At 44.2% G+C, this 21,087-nt stretch overlaps 1 protein-coding gene and 2 long non-coding RNA genes across 4 annotated transcripts; all 3 read right to left on the bottom strand.

Moving 5' to 3' along the window:
* Window positions 1-1,401: 1,401 nt before the first annotated feature.
* LOC108399904 (uncharacterized) lies at window positions 1,402-11,973 on the bottom strand. 2 transcript variants are annotated; one of them, XR_012126500.1, is made up of 6 exons: window positions 11,757-11,973; window positions 11,134-11,172; window positions 8,282-8,437; window positions 5,103-5,188; window positions 3,381-3,622; window positions 1,402-3,291 (listed from the first exon to the last, which is right to left on the bottom strand). It is a non-coding gene; the product is annotated as an uncharacterized lncRNA (long non-coding RNA). The 2 variants fall into 2 exon arrangements; XR_012126501.1 differs by lacking the exon at window positions 3,381-3,622.
* LOC140846944 (zinc finger protein interacting with ribonucleoprotein K-like) lies at window positions 3,631-5,096 on the bottom strand (the record flags this gene model as incomplete). Its single annotated transcript, XM_073225414.1, has 1 exon — window positions 3,631-5,096. A coding segment is annotated over one exon (696 nt), but the record flags the coding sequence as incomplete, so codon positions are not given.
* A 4,255-nt stretch (window positions 11,974-16,228) lies between the features above and the next one.
* On the bottom strand, window positions 16,229-21,067 carry LOC140846968 (uncharacterized). Its single transcript, XR_012126549.1, has 2 exons — window positions 17,730-21,067; window positions 16,229-17,332 (listed from the first exon to the last, which is right to left on the bottom strand). It is a non-coding gene; the product is annotated as an uncharacterized lncRNA (long non-coding RNA).
* Between the last annotated feature and the right edge of the window lie 20 nt (window positions 21,068-21,087).

The raw sequence follows: 21,087 nt of genomic DNA, 5'->3' as shown, positions 1-21,087 counted from the left end.
GGTGTCAGTTTCGCATGACAGTCTCACAGGTTGTGCTGCAGTGACACTACCACACACCAAAATACCCTCTCCTACTCTGCTGGAGACATGGACAACACACGGCAACTGAAATGCCTGTGATGCCAGGGTGGTTTGCAGTGTGCTAGCAAAACGCTACCACACTGGGTGGGTTTCCAGGTGTGTCCCTATCACACACTTATCCACCAGGACCAGACCTCAATCATCCATCTCATTAATTTATATCCAGTGTAGAGGAAACATGGTGGTGGGGGGAGTGCCAAGCATGTTAAACAGCTTCAAACAGAAGCAAAAAACAAATTCAGACCATAGCCAGTTCTGATTGTCAAATGACTAAGCAACTCAATAAAGAAATAAATGGTCCAAAAATTAAAAAATGAAGTGACATTTATATGTCACTCTGACCTACCAAACACATGTATCAAACGTCTTATAGATCCATTTTGGATTTGATTGCCTTAAATAAACAAACATGTTTTTGGGAATGCTTAGCACTGACAATATATTTCTATGACTCTTCAAATATTTTGGTTGAAAAGTTACTATGTTTTGGAAATGCATTCTGAAGGGATTAAGCATTGAATGACAAATGTTGGGATTATAAATAAAATTATCCAGCAATATGCATTTGGATGTATGTAACAAGAGCGGCCATGAATTGACCAGTACTGATAGAAGACTGGATGGCTCATGGGGCTTCGTAACATGCCTCTTTTGTGTATGTATCTGAAAACGCACATTATAACGGGTAGAATATGTCCTATCAATTTTATGTTAGGATTAAAAAAGGCAGAGGAAACTTTTGGTTTCAGTGGTTCAAGCAGTATCAAAACACAAATTATATATTTTAAATGTGCAGAATTTATTATAAGACTATTACACTTCAATAAAACTACTTTTTAAAGTAGATGTAATAAGTACTCAAAGGTTGTCACTTCCAAATTACTTTACAGTGTTGTACTCTTCTTTCTATTGCTGAGGTTATCTGTTGCTATGGTAGCAGAAGGGTGGGAACAGAAGTGTCCCACTGCACACCTCTTCCCAAATCCATGTTCAGTGCAACTTCAAATTGGCTAGGATGGGAGTATGTACACTGCAGAAATTCACAAACACTACAACACAGATTATTTTCCTGGACGGCTGGATTTAAGAAAGTGATGGTCAGTAAGTTAACTGTAGATTATGGTAAAAAGCATGTAGCCTCTGTGAATGTTATACTATGAATAGCACCAGAAAATGAGAAAATATTCTTACAGTATTCAAAAATAATGCTTCCATTTAGCAAAGATGACACATCACTGCTGAAGGATAACTGGAGTTTCAACATATGGCTTTGTTACATATGTCTTCATTAGTGAAAGGGAAAATATCACCCAACATCTATTTTAAAATAAGCAAATGGTATTAATGATCATTTTATTAAACAAGCTAAACAAGTAGCAGATGAAAACACCAAAAAAGCTAAACTTCACAAAACATCACAGAACTGCAATTCAAACCACATGGATATGCTATTGCACCCCTATGAAAACAGCTAAAATGAAAAAGAATAGCAAAACCACCAACCAGGCATTGGCACATGGTGGATGAACACGAGTTCTCATAAACTGCTGGTGGGAACACAGATGAGCACAGGCAGCTTAGAGCACAGTTGGGCAGTTTCTTCAATTCTCATACATCCACCAACTCTATAAAGTATTGGCAGAAGAGAAATTCATATAGAGAATTATATGCCTACATTCACTGCAGCTTTATTTCTAACAAAACCAAATGAAACAACCCAAATTCTCCTTAACAGATGAGCAGGTAAACCAATAGTGGCACAAGCACAGAGAAGAACATTACTCGACAGTAAAATAATGAACTATTCATATAAGCAACATCAATAATCTCTAATTAGTGTAAAAAATATCAGAAAAAAGTAAAAACACTGTGATTCGATTCATGTAAAATTCTAGACCCTGCAAACAAATTTATTGTTAAAGAAAGTAAACCACTGGACACCTGTAAGACTGGAGAGGACAGAGAGAATATAAAAGGGCATGAGGTATAAATAATGGACATATTCATTATCAAGATTATGACTGTTTCAACAGGTTTATATGTGTGGCAACATTTTTCAAATTGTCTACCTTAAATATGTATGTCAATAATGTATCTGAAAAATAGTTCAAATTAAAAAATCTGAATCTCCCACTCCTTTTGGAAACTAGGTTTCACAACCCAATACTAACTCCACTCTATTTTTCCTTATTCCCTGGTAAGGGTAGCCCTGAATCAGTGCAGAGGATGGCAAGCAATGAAGGCTGTTCCAATTTGGCACATGAAAAACACTGGCTGGATCAGAAAAGCCACACCCCTGCACAACAAGCTCTCTATTCTCTGCCCATATTCCTCTGTGTTCACAGCAATGGGTTTAAAATGAACAGCCCAGAAAGAGTGGGAATTCACATTTCTGTGACAATGACTTCAACTGCACTCCTGCACTCAAGAGTTCACAGCTCTGAGGGTCCTGTGATTACACGCAGCCAAAGCCACGGGGACATCTACAGATGTACTCAGAAGAGGCACATCCCATCTAATTTGCTGCAGGCTCCTCCACTGTTTACTAATCACACCCAGGATTCCAGTACCAATTATAGTTGAAACCTGGCTCTCATACTATGAGGGGCAATACCACTCTACGGAATTATGCCCGTCAGGACACTTGGCTCCTTTGTAGGACCTGGTGAACAGCTTCCCCTCCAGTACTGGGCACTATGTGACACTCTCTGGGAACAAGACAACAACTTCATGACATTCCCAAAGGCGCTCGAGCTGCCAAAACAAGTGACACCTCCGAAGGGTGACCTTTGGTCTCACAATATATGGAGGCATCCAGGCCACAAATGAGAACCATCCTAGGTCTTTGGCAGCAATGCAAATTAGGCCAAAACTGGAATGAGAGCTGTCATGCAGCTCCTGCTGATGTGCAAACTTGGGGCCCCCACAAAAGCTGTCCTTCCCCTCATATAAACAGAGCCCATTTATGTTTTTCACCCACCTAAAGCAGTAAATACCACCCCCAAGATTAAAGGCAGATTAAATAAGACATTTATTACTGCATGAGCCCAGAGCGATGTGAGGCACACAGTTACCAGTTGGTGACTTGGAGGCTAGAAAAATCAAATACAAGTGCTATGTGAAATCAACAATTTCCAATTCCGTGCAGAACGCCCTCTGGGCAAGCCTCTACCAGAGCCCACTTGTAGCCCAAACTGGATCGTATTCGTCCTGAATAAGGAAAGGGAAATTACTGTTAGGTCACAGACTACTCAAGATTTCCACTAGAGATTGGGTGAGAACACAGATGTCTGCCTTGCCTTAGCACATCACGGTGACTGATGCCCACTATGCAAGGTGGTCGAGGTGAGATAGCTTCTACCAGCAAGACTGGCAGTGACAGAAGCCTGGCAAGAGCCCTGTGGGGTTCATGATGTGCAATACAGCTCCGGTAAGCCTCACATATGCCTGGAACACATGCGTAACTTCATCCCTCGAGACGTTTTTTGAAGTATGAGGCTCCACTTCAGGTAGATGGCTCCCTCACAGAAGCTGCTTAGAGCTGTCATAGGTGAACAAGAAGACAGGACATTTCCTTAAATCCAAGACTCTTCTCAAGTTTGGACTTTCTGGTCGAAACATGACACACAGGAGTGAAGGATTTCCTGTATTTCATGCATTAAGGGGGCTCTCCACGGTGTGAAATTTTTGGAACTTCATGGAAGTTAAGACTGGAACGTTCGCTAAAGGATTTGCCACATTTGATGCATTCATAAGGCCTTTCTCCAGTGTGAACTACCTGACGTTGAATGAGGACAGACTTTTGCCTAAAAGACTTTCCACATTGGCCACACTCATAGGGCTTTGCTGCCGTGTGAATACTGCAGTGCTGAATAAGGCTGGTGCTCCTACTAAAGGATTCCCACATTCACCACCCTTATAAGGCCTTTCTCCGGTGTGAATTCTTTGGTGCTTAGTGAAGCTGGCTCTCCTGCTAAAGCATTTCCCACACTGGCACCATTCAAAAGGTCTGATTCTACTGTGAATTCGCTGCTGTTCAACAAGGCAATAGCTTTATTAAGACTTCCACATTCAGCACATTCATAAGGCCTTTCTCCAGTGTGACGTCTGTTATGTCGATCGAGCTTAGACTTGGCTCCAAAGGCTTTCCCACATAATCCACACTCATAAAGCCATTCACTAGTGTGAACTCTCTGGTGTCTAATGAGGGTAGCTCTTTGGCTAAAGGATTTTGCACACTGCATACACACATAAGGCCTTGCTGTGGTATGAATTCTTTGGTGTTGAATGAGGGTGAAGCTTTGTCTAAAGAATTTTCCTCATTCAGTATATTCATAAGGCTTTTCTCCAGTGTGAGTTCTCTGGTGTCGCACAAGATTGGATTTGCACCCAAAGGCTTTCCCACATTCTTCACACTCATAAGGCCTTTCTCCACTATGAATTCTGCAGTGTTCAATGAGGTTGGAGCATTGGCTAAAGGATTTCCCACATTCACCACACTTATAAGGCCTTTCTCCAGCGTGAACTCTTTGAAGTTGAACAAGTGAGTATTTGCAGTGGAAGGCTTTCCCATATTTGCTACATTCATAAGCCCTTTTTCTAGTGGAGACTCTCAGATGATAAACAAAACTGTGTTTGTGACTAGAAGCTTTCCCATATTCACATGACTTGCAATGACTTTTTCCACCATGAGAGGCCCCCGCACACTTGGTGCTTTTGTTTAGCTTATCATCACTGGGGATGACGTGGAGCTGGAGAACACTCAGTGTGGTTGGGGTCTCCTTTTCAACCTTCCTACAGGTGAGGGGATTTCCTGACGCACAGAATATGCAGCTCCTTACAAAGGAGGGCCTCTCCACATTTCTTTTCTCTGGGCTGTAATGCTTCTGAACCTGGTGTAGATTTTGATGTGCCCCAACGATGTATGCTTTTTGCCCAGGTAGATTACAGAGGTACAAAATGTCTTTCAGGATTGGAACACACTTCTCACAGGGGTGAGTGTTCCCAATGGATAGACCTACCTTTGGAATCCCGACCTGTGACAAAGCTTGTATAGACACATTCTGTTCAAAAGGTGTCTCTTCATTCTCTATTCCATGCCAAGAAACTGAAAGAATAGAAACACTGATGAATCATGCTGACTATGGTAGAAGAGTATTAATCATTCTTTTCTAAAATTTTGTGTAATACAATGTTTTGGCATCTTAACCTTGATGGCTGAGGAGACAGTGACTTGAGCAACACTGTAAACCAAATGGAACTAACAGACATAGTGTTATTTCCATGGAACAGCAGCACAATACACTACTCAAGAGTTCAGGGAGAATTCTCCAGGACAGGTCATATAGTATGCTACAAAACAAGTCTTAACAAATTTAAGAAAACTATAATCATATCAGGTGTCTTTTCTGACAAAACTTTGATGAAAGTAGAAATTAATAACATTAGAAGAATTGGGAAATTCACAAATGTGTGGACTTTAAACAACACATTCTTCAACAACCAATGGGTCAAAATGAAACCAAAAGGGAAATAAAAAATGTCTTGACACAAATGAAAGTGAAAATACAATATAGCAAAACTCATGGAATCCAGCAAGAATGGTTCTAAGAGGGAAGGTTGTAGCAGATACTTACCTACATTAAGAAAAAGTGAAAGCTCTTAAATGAACACAACACCTTCCTAACTCAAAGAACTAAAAAAGAACAAACTAAATCCAATGTCAGTATAAAAACAAAGCAAAACTGAAGGAACAAAGCAGCAGCAGACTCACAGACTCTGAGAAGGGAGTGGTGGTTACCAAAGGGAAAGGGATGGGGAGGGTGCGTAGGTGGGGAGGGAGGGAGAAGGGGATTAAGGGGCACGATAATTCACAATCACTACATAGGAAGGTCACTGAGAAGGCAGTACCCATGGAGAAGAACGTAATGCCTCCACAGCATCTCACTACACTGATAGTCAGGAACTGCAATGTGGAGGTGAGGACTTGATAATATGGGTGAATGATGAAACAGCGATGTTGTTCATGTGAAACCTTCATGAGATTGTATATCAGTGATACTTTAATTAAAAAAAAGAAAAACCCTCAAAAAACTAAGTCCAATGTTAGCAGAAGGATGGAAATAATAAAGATTAAAGTGGAAATAAAATAGACTAGAAAAACAATAGAGAAGATGAAAATTAAGAGATTTTTCGGAAAAAGATTAAATTGACAATCCTTTACGTACACTAATTTAAAAAAGACTCAAATAAATAAAAGTATAAGTGAAAGAGCAGACATATCATTTATGCCACAGAAATACAAGGATCATAAGAGACTACTATGGGCAATTATACATCAATAAGTTGCAAACCCTGAAGAAATGGACAGATTCCTAGAAACATGAGGAAGTAGAACATCTGAACACGTCAGTAACAAGTAACGACACTGCATCAGTAATAGAAAACCTCCCAAAAAAAGAAAATTCCAGGATACGATGGCTTCCCTGATGAATTCCATGAAACATATAATGTCAATCCTCCTCACATTCTTGCAAAAAGCTGGAGGGCTAAACACATCCAAACTCATTTTACAAGGTCAGCATTACCCACACACCAAGGCCAGATAAGGAAAACACAACAAAGAAAATTACAGGCCAAAATCCCTGATGAACATAGAATGCAAAATCCTCAATGAAAGACTCGTAAACCAAATTCAGCAGCAGAATAAAAGGACCACACACCATGTCCAACTGAGTTTTATCCATGGGATGAAAAGGTAGTTCAACAAATGCAAGTCAACAAATGTGGTACACAATAACAGAATGAAGGGTAAAATCATATGATTATGTAGTACATACAGACAAATCATGTGACAAAATTCAATATCTTTTCATGACTAAAAAATTGACCACAAATCAGGTATATAAGGAATATACTTGAACATGATAAGGCCCATGTATGACAAGCCCACAACCAACATCATACTCAATGGTGAAAAGCTGAAAGTTTTTCACTAAGATCAGGAACAAGTCAGGATAACTACTCTTGCCACTTGTGGTCAACACAGTACTGGAAGTCCCAGCCAGAGTAATCAGGCAAGAAAAATAAATAACAGGTATCCGAATCAGAAAGGAAGAAATAAAATTATCTCTGTTTGTGGATGACATAATCTTATATACAGAAAACCCTAAAGACTACACCAAAAACCTGTTAAAATAAATCAGTAAAGTTGCAGGATACAAAATTAACATACAAAAGTCAGTTGCTCTTCTATACAGTAACAATGGACTAAGCAAAAAAGAAATTAAGAAACAATCCCTTTTAAAACTGCATCAAAAAGAATAAACTGTTAAGGAATAAATTTAACCAAGGAGGTAAAAGATCTCTACACTGAAAAACATAAAATGTTGATGAAAGAAATTTAAAAAAAGACATTAATAAATGAAAATATATTCTCTGTTCATGGATTAGAAGAATTACTATTAAAATGTCAATGCTACCCAAAGCAATCTACAGATCCAGTGCAGTCATGTTCAAAGTTCCAATGGCATTTTTCACAGAAGCAGAAAAAGCAATCCTAAAATTTATATGGAACCATGAAAGACACTGAATAACCAAGGCATTCTTGAACAAGAACAAAGCTTCAGGCATCACATCTCCCGGTTTCAAATTATATTACAAAGCTACAGTAATCAAAACAGCATGGCACTGGCATAAAAGCAGACACATAGACCAACAGAGCAGAACGGAGAGCCCACAGATAAACCCACAAATACATGGTCAACTGATCTTTGACAAGGGGTGTTTCCAAAGGCTAGGTAAATGGGGAAGTGATGGCTGAAGAGTACAAAGTTTCAGTTAGCAAGATGAATAAGTTCTTGAGATGCATTGGAGAAGAGTGTGTACAGCTGACAGTACTGTACAGTACAGTAGTCCCCCTTATCTGCAGGGAATACGCTCCAAGGCTCCTAGTGGATACAACACCCGAAACCACAGATAGTAATGAACCCTACATACACTATGTCTTTTCCCTGTAAGTGCATATTAATGATAAAGTTTAATTTATAAATTAGGCTAACCTAGGGATTAAGAATTAGTAATAAAATACAGTATAATGGATTAGAACAATATTATATGATTTTAGAATTATAATATACTGTAAAAAACTTCTGTGGATGTGCTCTCTCTCTCCCACAATATCTTACTGTACTATACTCACCCTTCTTCTTGTGATGAGATGATAAAATCCTACGTGATGAGATGAAGTGAGGGGAATGACATAAGGATTATGCGGTAGTGTTAGGCTACTGCTGACCTTCTAATAGTAGGTCAGAGGAGGATCGTCTGCTTCCAAACTGCAGTTCATCACAGGTAACTGAAACCACAGAAAGCAAAACTATGAACAGTGGGTGAAACTATTGTACACTTGAAATTTGCTAAGAGGGAGTGTTAAGTGTCCTTACCACATGCAAACACACACACACATAGTAATTGTGATAATAATAATAAAGGAGTGAGAAGAAACTTTGGGAGGTGAGAGATGTGTCTATGGCCTTGATGGTTGGTGATGGTTTTATGGGTGTATATTTATCCCCAGGCCCATCAAGTTGTATCCATGAAATATGCACAGCCTTTTACATGTCAATCATTTATCACTAAAGAGGTACAAAGAGAAATAAATGAATAAATACCTTTTAACATTTACTAAACAGCACCAATAGCCAAACTTCATAAACTTAATCATTACCAAGGCTCAAATTATACCTGCGGATCCCACTGCCCGTACACTCTGCACCCCTACACTCTCAGGAACGTGACTACATATAGATCAGAGAAAAATGGGTGTGCCTCATTTAGACTGTACCCTTTCCTAAATTTCCCAATGTCACAGCACCCTTTACCCAAAAGTACCCACACTGGGCACAGATGGTCTAATATGACAAATAATAGATTTAAATTAACATTAAGTCTTTGACACAAATTGGCTTAATAAAATGGAACACCACAGACCCTCAATTTAAAATAGTTTACGTGACCTGATGTAAGTTAAAACAAGGCCTTCAAGCATTAAAACTTATTCTATAACATCTAATAAATAAAGGGTGATGATCCTCACCGCTTCTTTGTTCTACAGCCAAATGGTGCCTGTTTTTACACCTGGAAAAATAAGAGGTGCTTTCTGGCCAGTTACCACAACCTTAATGCTGTGGTGCCATCCATTACGACCCCATATCCATTAACCGTATAATTACGATTACCGACTCAATTGGGTTGGAATACAAGGTGAAACAGACCTGGACACAGTCATTCTGCCAGGGGGAAGGCGAACCAGGTGGGATGCGTCAGGCTAACAGCAACACTTCTGGAGCCCAGGACCTTCCCAGCATGTTTGGAGTGAGAGGACTCAGGGCTTTTTAAGGTGGTGAACACAGCTCAGCGCTGCCCCCGCAGCACATACGCAGGGAGGTGAGGAAGACAGCAGAGCCCAGGGTCTCGCTATGGAAAGGGCAGAGTTGCCTTGGGAATTAAAGAATAGAAAGAGACCAAGTTCTCCAGCATCACCTCGCGGTACAGGAGCCTCTGGGCCTCAGCAAGGAGCCCCCACTCCTCCCAGGATAAGAAAACGGCCACGTCCTCAAAGGTCACACAGCCCTGCCAAGATGGGGAAAGATCATTCCATGATCAACCTCTCTCCTAGGACCCCAAATTCATCTCCCCAGACGTTCATCCCCTGCTCACCTTCCTTTCAATGTCTGCCCCTTAGAGGACATACCAGGCCCTGAGGCCACAGACACCTGCTTCTGCCTCGGGGTATCATGGCCACCGAGTGTCCCACAACAATGGGCATGCGGACAAGGGCACACCATCTCCATCCTGAGCCTGGCTTTATGGCACACACCCCATAGTCAGGAAATTCCTCGTAAGTTCCCTGGATCATGGGCTCCCAGACACAACCTGCGCGGGCGTGTGCTTCACCCCGAGGTGCTCCCGGTCACGGTTTAGGGCCTGAAGTGCTCACTCTCTCCTCACGCTGCACCGCGTCTCCCTGCTACCGTCTCACCCCACAACCACTACCCTCCTGCCCAGACCAGAGGCACAGCCCTGGTCTCCCCGTATGTTGCCCAGCATAGGGCAACCAGACGATGCCTAGCAGATTCAAACAGGATCCAGTCCTGCCTAGATGTCCGAAGCCTCCCGCAGCCATGGGGACAAAGCCTGCTTGGCAGGCCTCGCTGCCCAGTTCTGCCCCTGGCTGGACCTCAGCCGGCTGGAACTGCCTGCAGACCTGAGACCCCCATGGCTCTCTTGCACGTGTGCCGCACCTGCTGTCCCCCACCAGTGTCTTCCTGTCTCCATCTGATCACCATTCAAAGACCGACCCCAGAGCTCCTCCACCTCAGGCCCAGGGACTCGCCCAGATGCTGATTTGTGCCTGTGCTAATGCTGCCTCTCTGGAACACCCAACACACCTCAGAAGTCACGACAAAATCCTGGTGACTCCCACATGTGAATAAGCACCAGTCTGGGCTTCAGTGTCATCTTGTCTCAATTACCCCTGGGTTTCCACATTCCCCGCACGCTTTCCATGGAAGCCTTGGACACCTGCCAGACCATCCACTTTCCCAGAACTTCCCCACAGCCACTTCTCTCCCTCGGCTGTTTTGTGGATGCCACCCACTCCTCCCTGGTACCCAGGCAAGAGAACCAGTGCCAGTCCGTCCCTTTCCATTGCTGGGCTGCTAATACCAATGTCATGATGACCCCTCTTAATATGACCCACAGTCACACCTGGTATAGATACTGGAATTCCCTGGAAAAGCTCAGCCCTGCCTCCTACAAATAACACATTCTGTTTTCTATGTCTGGAACAATCTTACACTTAATTGTATTGCTTGCCAGCAATAGGAATCATATAGACTCCAGCCTGGATTTCCAACCCTGCGTTTAGGTTTCTACAGACTCCAGGCTCATGGACTGCAAGAGTGACAGTCAGCGAGTCGCTGAACACAATCTCAGAGAGAAAGGGTGGGGCCAGGCGCACTGAGGGCCTGGTAAATGTCCTCCACTCACCTGTGTACAGTCCATAAGTGTCGCTGCAGTCACGGGAATCTGTGGAAAGACGGGGGTCATTAGAGGGACGGAACATGGCCGGGCTTCATAGGCTCAGGCCTCCCTGACCAGCCCTGGAGCCAGGTGACCTGGGATGGCAGCATTATTGCTGAACCTCAGTCCTCCGCTGAGTCTTACAGCTGTGAGGCCCCGGACAAGGACTCAACCTCCCTTCGTCTCAGTGTTATCACCCCCTCTCCAGTCTGTCCCAACTATGAGCAACTTTTGGAAAACCTTGAAAAGCGTAACTGAGATCATGCACCCCTTCTTTTCACAACCCTCGGTGGCTCCCGATGTCCTGAGAATGAAGGTAAAACCTTAATAGCCTCGCCTCGCTATTCCAGAAGCAGTGGCTCCGGGCCGGTCGCGCCTCTGACTTCCCAAACTGTCCTTCTGCCTGTAACACTTCCACTCCTCGTCACAACGGCTGTCAGATACGGGGGGCCCACCCCTGGCCGCCCCGCTGCTCTGGACACTGGGATCGGGGCTGGATACACGTGAGCAGGCGCCCCGCACTCGGGGCCTTAGGGTCTGGGCAGGGCACACGGGGTAAGGGCGCCGAGGGCCCGGAGGAGGAGCCTCACCCGAGCCGGGTCCCTCAGCCGGACGCCGCCGTCGGACTCTGTGGGCGCGGCGGGGTCCCAAGTGCCGGCTGCACGTGACGAGACCCGGGCACGCCCGCTACCCGCCGCCGCTGACGCTCAGACCGGCCGCTGGGGGGTGCGACGACCCCTCCCCGATCGCCTCCCAGCCGTCGTCACATGGGGCCGGGCGCCGCGTTCATCACGGACTCGTTCCGCGTCAGGGCGCAGAGCCTCCAGAACCACAGCCTCCGGCGCGGGGCGTCCCTGCCGGCCCTCGGGTCCGAACGCCCAATCGCCCTGTCGTGGGTGCCTATTGGTCGCTGCCTCGGGCCCTTTGCATTATGGGTAAGGTAGTTCCCAGCCTTCTCCGCGGGGCGCGCATATGCCAGGAAGCCGGAGCCCAGAGGCTGTCCCGCAGGGGTGCGGTAAGGGGCCCTCCAGCCCCGGGACTCAGGCCGGCAGCCCCGCCGCACAAGGGGATCCTCCGGCGGCACCGAGCCCTGGGGTGGGCGCGGGCGGTGGGACGGGAGGGCCTGGATGTCGTGGGCGCGGAGCTGGCCCTCGGGGCTCAGTGGGTCCTGGCGGGGGTACGCCTCGGGCCCCGGGGGAGAGGCGTGGCACGGCTCCTCCCCGGGGGGAGGGCAGCGCGGACTCCGGGGCCGCGGCTAAGGATTCAGCCCCGCGGCGCGGCCATGGAGGCCCGGTCGAGGTGCCGCGCCCCCGGAGCCCAGGGCCTTCCGTGCCCAGCCCGGCCTCCTTCCTCCCCGCGGCGCCCATGCCGCGCTGTCCCCCATCACCCGCTGCCGCGGATCTCAGAGGCTCTGCTGCCCCGAAACCAGTCGGCTCGCGGAGGACGGGAACGATCCAGGGTCTCTCGGGAAAAGGGGAGCAGTGGGACCCGGCGCTTTCGTCAGGTCCCGGGCTTGATGGTCCGATGGAAAAGCACCCCGAGGGCGCCCTGCTACCCCTCGGTGAGGCCTCGCTGGGGTGTCCACGGCCCGACCCGGCTCTTCAGGGAGGGGCGCCCCCCTGGCCGCTCGGGTTCTGCTACCGCCGCGCTGTGCCCCCTGCACCACCTGAGTCCGTTCCAGGCGCCCCACACGTGCGCTCTCGTCCCTGGGCGCGCCTCGCCCCGCCGTCGCCCCGCTGCTCTCAGCCGACACCCTTGTGTCCCCGTGCAGACTGCGGAGGCTGCTTCCGTGCCCGTATCCCACGACCTTTGGGGTCCACGCAGGGATTCCAGCCTCAGGTTCAGCCCCGGGCTCTGAGTACGTGGAAGTGCAGAGAACAGCTGAACCCCCAAAGCTGCTTTAAGGTAGAAAGAAAAGCATTTAATGCCGGGGAGACCCTTACAGGAGAATTTCTTAAGTGCGGGAAATTAATGTGTCAGGTGAATAAGAGGGAAGGAAGACCCCCAAATGATAGACTCTGGTCATACTACCCGGTCCCTCTATTTCAAATAGCACGTGTCTGCTTCCTGCTGGAGATCTGTTTTGCTATGTGCAGTCAATCACTGGAATAAAGCCGGGTTCCCTGACCTCATCTGGGGGATGGAAGAGCGCGAGGCGGGAAGATGTGGGCCGCAAGCCTGAATGGGATGGGCAGTGGGGAAGAGGACCCAAGGAGCTTCACAGACACTGGGCTCCGTGCACCTGGAGGCACCGGGGCGGAGCTCCGCGGACTGGGGGACACCAAGGATGGAGCTGGTGCCTGGGGAGGACGAGAGGGGTTTACGTGGGGCCTCAGTCCTGAGGTGTCTTGATGTGACGGTGCCCTGGTCTGAGGCATCCCTCTGGAGAGAAGCACCAAGCAGCTGCCTAAGACCAGTTGGCTGAGAATCCTGTCTGGGGCCTCAGCTTGCGTCCAGTGAGAAGTGCGAGGGTATAAAGGCAAAGGAGGAAGGAGTCCCCAAGGATGCCCACCCCCAGCTGAGTGAGGAAGATAAGCCCCGTTTCGCACTTGGCAGCAGCCGTCACGCCGGTTCTAAACGTTGGAGCCAGAGGAAGGGCAGCTCAGCAAACAAAAGGAAACGTGATAAACTGAGGTACATCCAGGCGATGGCACGTGATCCAGGGCTAAACTGAACTGAGCTGTCAAGCCACGAACAAAGACACGGAGGAAACTTAAATGCATGTTCCCGAGTGAAAGAAGCCAATCAGCAAAAACTGCATGCTGCACGCGTCTAACCACATGGCATTCAGGAAAAGGCAAAACTGTGGAGGCAATAATAAGATCGGTGACTGCAAGGACTGTGGAGTCTGGGGAGGGAACGGACAGGCACAGCAAAGAGAGGCTTTAGGGCAGGGGAAATGAATATGCTATATGCTGCATAACATCACAGTGATTGATGCACATGACCCATTACCTGTTTGTCCACCCGCAGGGTTGGCAGCATGAAGAGTGAACCCTGACTGTGGACTTGGGTTACTGTGATGGATCAAGGCAGGTTCCTCCTTGTAAAAAGTGTGCCGTCTGGTGAGTGAGGTTGATAATGGGGGAGGAAATGCATGTGTATAGACAGGAAATAGTAGGAAATCTCTGTACCTTCCTTTCAATTATGTTGTGAACCTAAAACTCCTCCAAAAAAAAATCTTGAAAACAAAGACATGCATCACCGTCACCAACATGTCCAGTAACCTTCAGTGCTAAACTTGACGTATTTTCTCAATTTAAATAGACATTAGATATATGTGCTTAGGGTGCAGAGGTTATTCATGGAAGCTTACTTGAAAATGCTTTAAATGTCTGTCTCCAGGAACCGAGTGAATGCATATGGCCCATCTGCACAATAGAGTTTTCTACACCTGCATGTTGAGGAGGATCCGTCCACTCCCACCTACAGTTATGAACTGGATGGATTCCGAGTTCAAAAGCTAAGCAGTGCACTCTGCAGAGTGTGCTGACGTTTTCTGAAGCATATGGAGGGATGAAAATATAGGCACAGAACATATATAGTATGTGGGAGAATTTAAAGCTAACCTTTTAAGAAAAAATCTTAGTGTTTCATTTGTACAAATGTACATATGTCATAATTATTGAACAAGGGCAAGTTAAATGATTTTAAAATATAAAATTATTAGAGCAAGTTAAATGTTTTTAAAATATAAAATTGAAATGTAGAATTAAAATCACATCCCTGTGTGCCATGAAAGTTCTGATATAGACTTTCATTGAACAGAAAGGATGGCACCCAAATTCTATGAAAGCCCCACTTTTTCTCAGAAACAATATGAATATCTACCCCCTGCTTAACGTCGCTCACAAAACTGCCACGCCCATACACCAGCACTGCTCATCTCCGGAGCATGCCTACATTCCCTTCTTGACTGTGTACTTTCACTTTCAATAAACTGCTTGCCATTTCTTTCACCTGTTTGTGAATTCTTTCTCAGGGAAAGCCAAGAACCTGGTTGTCGTCCTCCTGGGTAGAGGTCTCTTCTAATGTTTAATTGAAATTTCTCCAGGACATCCCTTCCAATAACAGGGTCACTTCTACAGTAGAGCTACTTAGGGTCTCCACTGACTGCACAGGTTGTTGAAGGAGTTTCCTCCTCTCCGGAGATTTAGGATTCCAATGTTACTATATGGTGCAACTCTCTCTGCAACCTCCAGCCAGCTCACAGCCCCCTTAGCTGCTGTCTCCCTCACCTGGAGTCGTGCTCTGCACAACCCTAGTTTTGTTTACTGAGAAACACCCCTAAGATCCATGCAGAATTCTGGGACTCCTTCTCTGAGTATATCCAACATTCCACGAGGCCACCTCACCCACTAAAAGCCAGCTCAGCAATCCTGGTCTCTAAGCTCTGTTGCCCCTACCTTATGCTCAGGTTTGGAAAGTGCTCTGGCAGGAGGATAGGAGGATGTGACCTTACCTGCTGGGCTGTCCTGACACATTTCACAACCCTGTAGCATATGTTGTCCAACACCTGAGAGCACTGACACTGTGTATTTTGTCCAGTTTTGTCACTGATGGTGGAAGTGTGAATCAGACCGTTACTCCATCATGGCCAGAACTTACACACACAAATGTGTAAGGCTGGACTACAGTTGCATAGTTCTTTGTTTCAGTCTTTTCATCCTGGAAGTTTAACCCCAAGTTCCAAATATACAAAGACTTAACTTATCAACAAGTTCACAGGAAAGCCTTTGTGAACTCTGGATACAAACCCTGAGATCCAAAAGTGATTCTGAGAGTTTCAAACTCTAATTATTAATGTGGAGCTTTCTTTAAACTTTGGCAAATTGGAACTGTTTTGGATTTTTAAAGACGTGGGAAAAAGATATGAAACTCCAAGCCAAATTCCTCAAATTTACATGATGAGATCACCTACGGAATGTCTAGGGTGGTTCTAGTAAGATAAGCTAGGCGTGTATGATTAACTGATTTACGGTTAGCTAACTAAAGGTCACTACAATTGACACAGGCTAACTAACTTGTTTTTCAAGATTCTAATGATTTTCCTTCTTTTGGGTTAGGGGGTGGTATTTAGGCCTTAAGATGGCTGTACTTATGCTAACTTTTGATTCTTCAGATCCTACATTTCCCCACTTCTCTTTTTGGGGCATTCCAATCATGGAATGTTTGTATCTTCTTGTGAGGTGAGTGAGTGGTATTGTTGCTTCAACATTAGTACATGAACGGCACTCACTCTTTCTCTAACAAAAGTTATTAACCGGTTTAACATGCAGGGTCTTAAAGTTAGAAGCAACACAAGGATGAGTAGGGGCCCAGCCAGAGTGGATATCAGGGTTGTAAACCACGGGGACCTAGTGAACTAAGATTCAAACAGTCCTTGGCCTGCTTCTCGCTCTCTCTTCCTCTGATCTAGCCTTTCTCTAAGTTTTGACATTGAATCTCTTACTATCCCGGAATGATCTGCATAAAAGCAGCATTCTTCTCTTAAAGCTGCACACAGTCCTCCTCCTTTTAGGAACAGCAGATCTAGCCCTCGTCTATTCTGTAAGACTACCTCAGAGAGGGAAGTCAGAGATTCTTCAAGTTTTGTAATGGATTGCTCTATGGTTTTTAGGTCTTCATCAATAGCAGTCCTTAGTCTTTCATAATGCTGGTTCTCTTGAACAATAGCGACTGCCTCCGTTCCCACTCCAGCTGCGACTCTTATCTCTAACAACACGGCTAAGGTCAGCGAGACTGGCTCTCTCTTATATCTATGCTTAGGTTCAAATTCAGCTACGAATGAGAGATCATCATGATACATCAACCTGGGCACCAGCTGGACCATGATACAGAAATCATGGGAGGAGTTGAAGGCAGAAGTAGAGACACATAGGGTCACTCCAGTGTTACAAGCCCACTATCTCTCGGGAGGAGGGATTAAATACCTGTTTTTACCAGGGAAGGCTATGGGTATGGTCTCATTCTTTCTTCTACAGATAGAGACTCTAGCTGCTGCTAGGGAAGAGGGGTGATGACCGCTCTGGCTGCTTCATGCTGAGAAGGGGGCGCAGTAAAGGGTGCAGCTAGGTCTCCATCACTGGTCAGTTGAGAGGGCTTCAGAAGGCTGGCGCTTCTATTCTGGGTTTCATTTTTATTACTATTTGCAGTTTTGTGGCTTCTAGGCAAGATAAAACAAATTGTGTTATTAGGTTATGTAGCAACATCTGGAGTTGGATTTTTTATTCTGGAAGGAGGCTGCATTATTGAAACGATACTTCTCTCTAAAATCACTCTCATTTTTACCAGAAGTAACTAGGTTAAGAAAATAATTAACAGCTGGCTTGATTATTTGCACAGGTGCAGCAAGAAGAGCAATTGATTACACAGGCTCTTTTAAATATGCTTTGCTGGAACTTTTTGTAAGGAATTTCAGATTGAACTTTTAAAGGCTTCTTGAGGCCAGACAGCCAAGCCAGACTTGCCATCAGGCTTTGCCTGCAGTACCTGTAGATTTGGATGAATTCTTCTCTTCTCGAGGTCTCTGCACCTGCCAGGAAGTGACCTTCTTTACTCACCTGGTAAGGCTGCTGGGAACTCTGTAAGCAAGGTACCAGGCCAGTTCTTCCAAGGGGTTTTGTTGGCTTTATAAAGTCAATCTTAGTTCTTTAAAGTTGTTCACATCTGAGTTTATACACATGTCTCCCAGGTACGACATTCCAGTCAAAGCCCTGGTAGTATAACCAGTGTTCTTAAGTAGTCTTCTCACAAGGAAAGCAGATTCTTATTGAACTCGTGCAAATAAACATACTGCCATGGAATACAAAAACAGTCACTGAAAGTTTTTAAACTCTGGAGGGATCAAGTAGAGAGAAGGATGTTTCAATTCTGCTCATAAAGATAGTCATTTACTAAACTGTTGTCAGTTTAAGAGAACAAGGTTAAAACACTTTACCAGCAACATTTGAAACAAAAAGACACAAAATCATTTTCTTTAGTTTATGTAATCTTATGTAACTAATACCTGTTCTGCTGAAATCTAGTTCTTTACCAGTTTAGGGATAATACTATAAATGACAAAAGACTTACAAATGACAATGGTTAAAGATATGATGAGAGCTTACTGTAAAACAGTTGACATAAGGAAATTCTGATATTTCTGTAATACAAAACATTCAGTAACAAAGTTTAGCATCATTCTCTTTGACAGTGCTTTCTTGGTAAATAAATATATATATATCAGATAAATAAGCCAAATTAGTCAAATACTTTGTCTAGTGAGAAAAAATTCTTCTGACATGTTCCAGGGGCCCTCTGGAAAATATCAGAGTTAACTAGAGGTAAAAGCACCTTTTTGCATTTAATTTTTTTAGAACTATCATTACACATTTATTGTCTATATACTCAGCACAGTAAACGAGATATCTTAAAAAGTGGGGCAGCAGGGGAGACTGCTGCTGTCAATTTTTAAAGACAACATACAGAAAGTCAAACTAATTCTAGGTTACTAAGCATTCTTGAGAGAATGGTAGCAGATGGTAGATTCTTCTGCTTTCATCTTCAGGAGGGGAAAAAAGCTACAATAAGAATTCATATTTAGCTGAAAGAACTGTCTAAACTCAAGGCAGAGTATAATATTACCAGGCATACAAAAGACCTGTTAGAGATACATACAAAGAATGAATATGGCTATAGTCAAATTCAACTTAAAAGTTTAAGCAGAATCTCAAATTTAAATGTCTCTTTCTTTCACACAGATATTCAGATATGACCAGAAATATGCTTTGAGATGAAAGAGATCAGGCATTTTACTTTTTCATTTAGGGACTGAGAAATGATGACCTTTGGCTTACAATCAATAGCTTACAAACAGTGAAAATAATAAGAACATAACTCAGCATAAGTGTCTAAGACCAGATACAAAAAACAGAGAAAGTGCTTAAGTTTACAGGTCTTCCCTGAAATCTTCAAGAATGTTTTACTTTTTAATAGTAGATATAAGCTGCTATGCAAATTCTATTAAAAGCTCTAAGATTATTTGCATTAAAAAATATGGAGAGTCCCCCATGTTTTTTTAAAACATACAGCATATAAATTAAACAAGAAGACCTGGTGGTTCTCAAAAAATCTATTACAACTTTTCTCAAAAGTGGTCACACGTTCGTCTATCTAAACTTTTACGGTGAAACCTGTTTTTCTGGGAGAAACATAATCTTGTCCAGATTCTACAGTTTAATTTTTAAGAATAAATTTTGGTTTGTTAACTAAGTGCATTTAATCAGCTGAAAAAAGCTTTGTTACTATTCTGCTTAGGAATTCAATTTTTCAGGCCATGCAATCATTTTTAATAACAAAATATTTCAAAGGCAAATAAAGGTTATACAGTTGTTAACAAACTTTAGCTTTTAGTCCCTTTAACATTACGATTTCATGGCAACTCACTGAGACTTTAAGCATGAGAAACTGCTGTGATCTTTTAACATTAAGAGCAGACTAACAGTTAAAGAAAACTGTTTAACTGGAAACGAGATTTTAATTTTGCTGTGCACTTGATATCAAGACTCACTTGCTTTAATTTCACTAGGCATGACTATATCTGTAAGAATATAGTAATTTATTCTTCATTTGCCCCATGGTCCCAAGCACATAAGCCGGTGAGAATTATGCCTGGGCTTGCCTGCGGCTTGACTGGGTTTATCTCACTTTATCTCTAAACATCCTAACCCTCCCCCCAAAGCAACAGGCTGAGCGGATCTTCTACAACAAAAGGCACCACGCTGTTTTCTCTCTTTGTCTCTCTTTAAATAAATAGCTGTACTTTAGAACAAAGTTACTTTCTTTTATCACAAAACACATTCTTTAGCATGCAGAAGAGTTTTCATTTTTTATACTTTTTCTTATTAAAACATACATCTTTTAGCATAGAGAAATGTTTTTCTTTATTACTTTAAGTGGTTTTAATTAGAACTTAAAACCATTAGAAACTTTAACTTCTAGTGAACACTGAGAAGCAGGACACTGCAAACTGTCAAACTAACATTTTCTAGACCAACAAACTCACGAACACATTCTACAATTTCTGCAACCATGAGCTTCACAGCACAATCTCCCAGCAAACACAGAGCACATCTTCTCAACTTAACAAAACTCTAAGGCTTTAAGTTACTACAAAGATTCTCAGGCTGCAGGTAGGCATACACACTGCAACACACAATTTAAAAGGTGTTCACTTGCCACACTTATCCAGTTCACCTACCTGCAACAACTATGCTAGCCTACTCACAAGACCCCCACTGAACACTAGACAAAGCCAAGCTTCTAAGCATTCTATTCTTAAAAGATTTAGCAGATAACATGACTCAAATGACTCTAGGTAAACTCAGGCAGCGGACAACTACCAGGACATGCCCGCCTCAGGCAAACTCAAATTAGCATTAATGCTTAACACTTTTTTACCAGGTTTTCTGGAAGTTTTAGAACACTCAATTTTCACAAGCGCTTGTCTTTAAATCAATTTCATTAATACCATCCGGAGGTAGAAAGATATATTCATTTACACACTTAGGGGGTTGTCTGAGTCTGTCCCCTTGTCAGTATAACAATTATTAGGCACATGAAAGACACAAAAAACAGAGACACACACAGATTAGACACACAGCGGCCGCTTTTTGTTTTTTCTCAGATTTTCAAACAGAAACCGAAAGGAATCAGAGGGTTGATATTCCTGGCACCTGAAAATCAACCCTATCTCATCAGATTCACCTTGCCGGAAAAACAGACGGGAGGCTACCAGGCGTCCCTGGCCTCCCAACCTCCCCGAGGCGTCCCCCAGGGTTGCAGCCTGCGGTGCTCCTAGTACGTCTACCGACCGCAGTCTCGACCCCTTTACGGGATCGGGACAGCTGCCAGACAGTGGGTACCTACATCAGCTCATTT

Source organism: Manis javanica, chromosome 17 (assembly GCF_040802235.1).
Source record: "Manis javanica isolate MJ-LG chromosome 17, MJ_LKY, whole genome shotgun sequence".
Lineage (NCBI taxonomy): Eukaryota > Metazoa > Chordata > Mammalia > Pholidota > Manidae > Manis > Manis javanica.
Note: the sequence above shows the minus strand (reverse complement) of the source record. Positions and strands in the feature narration are given on the sequence as shown.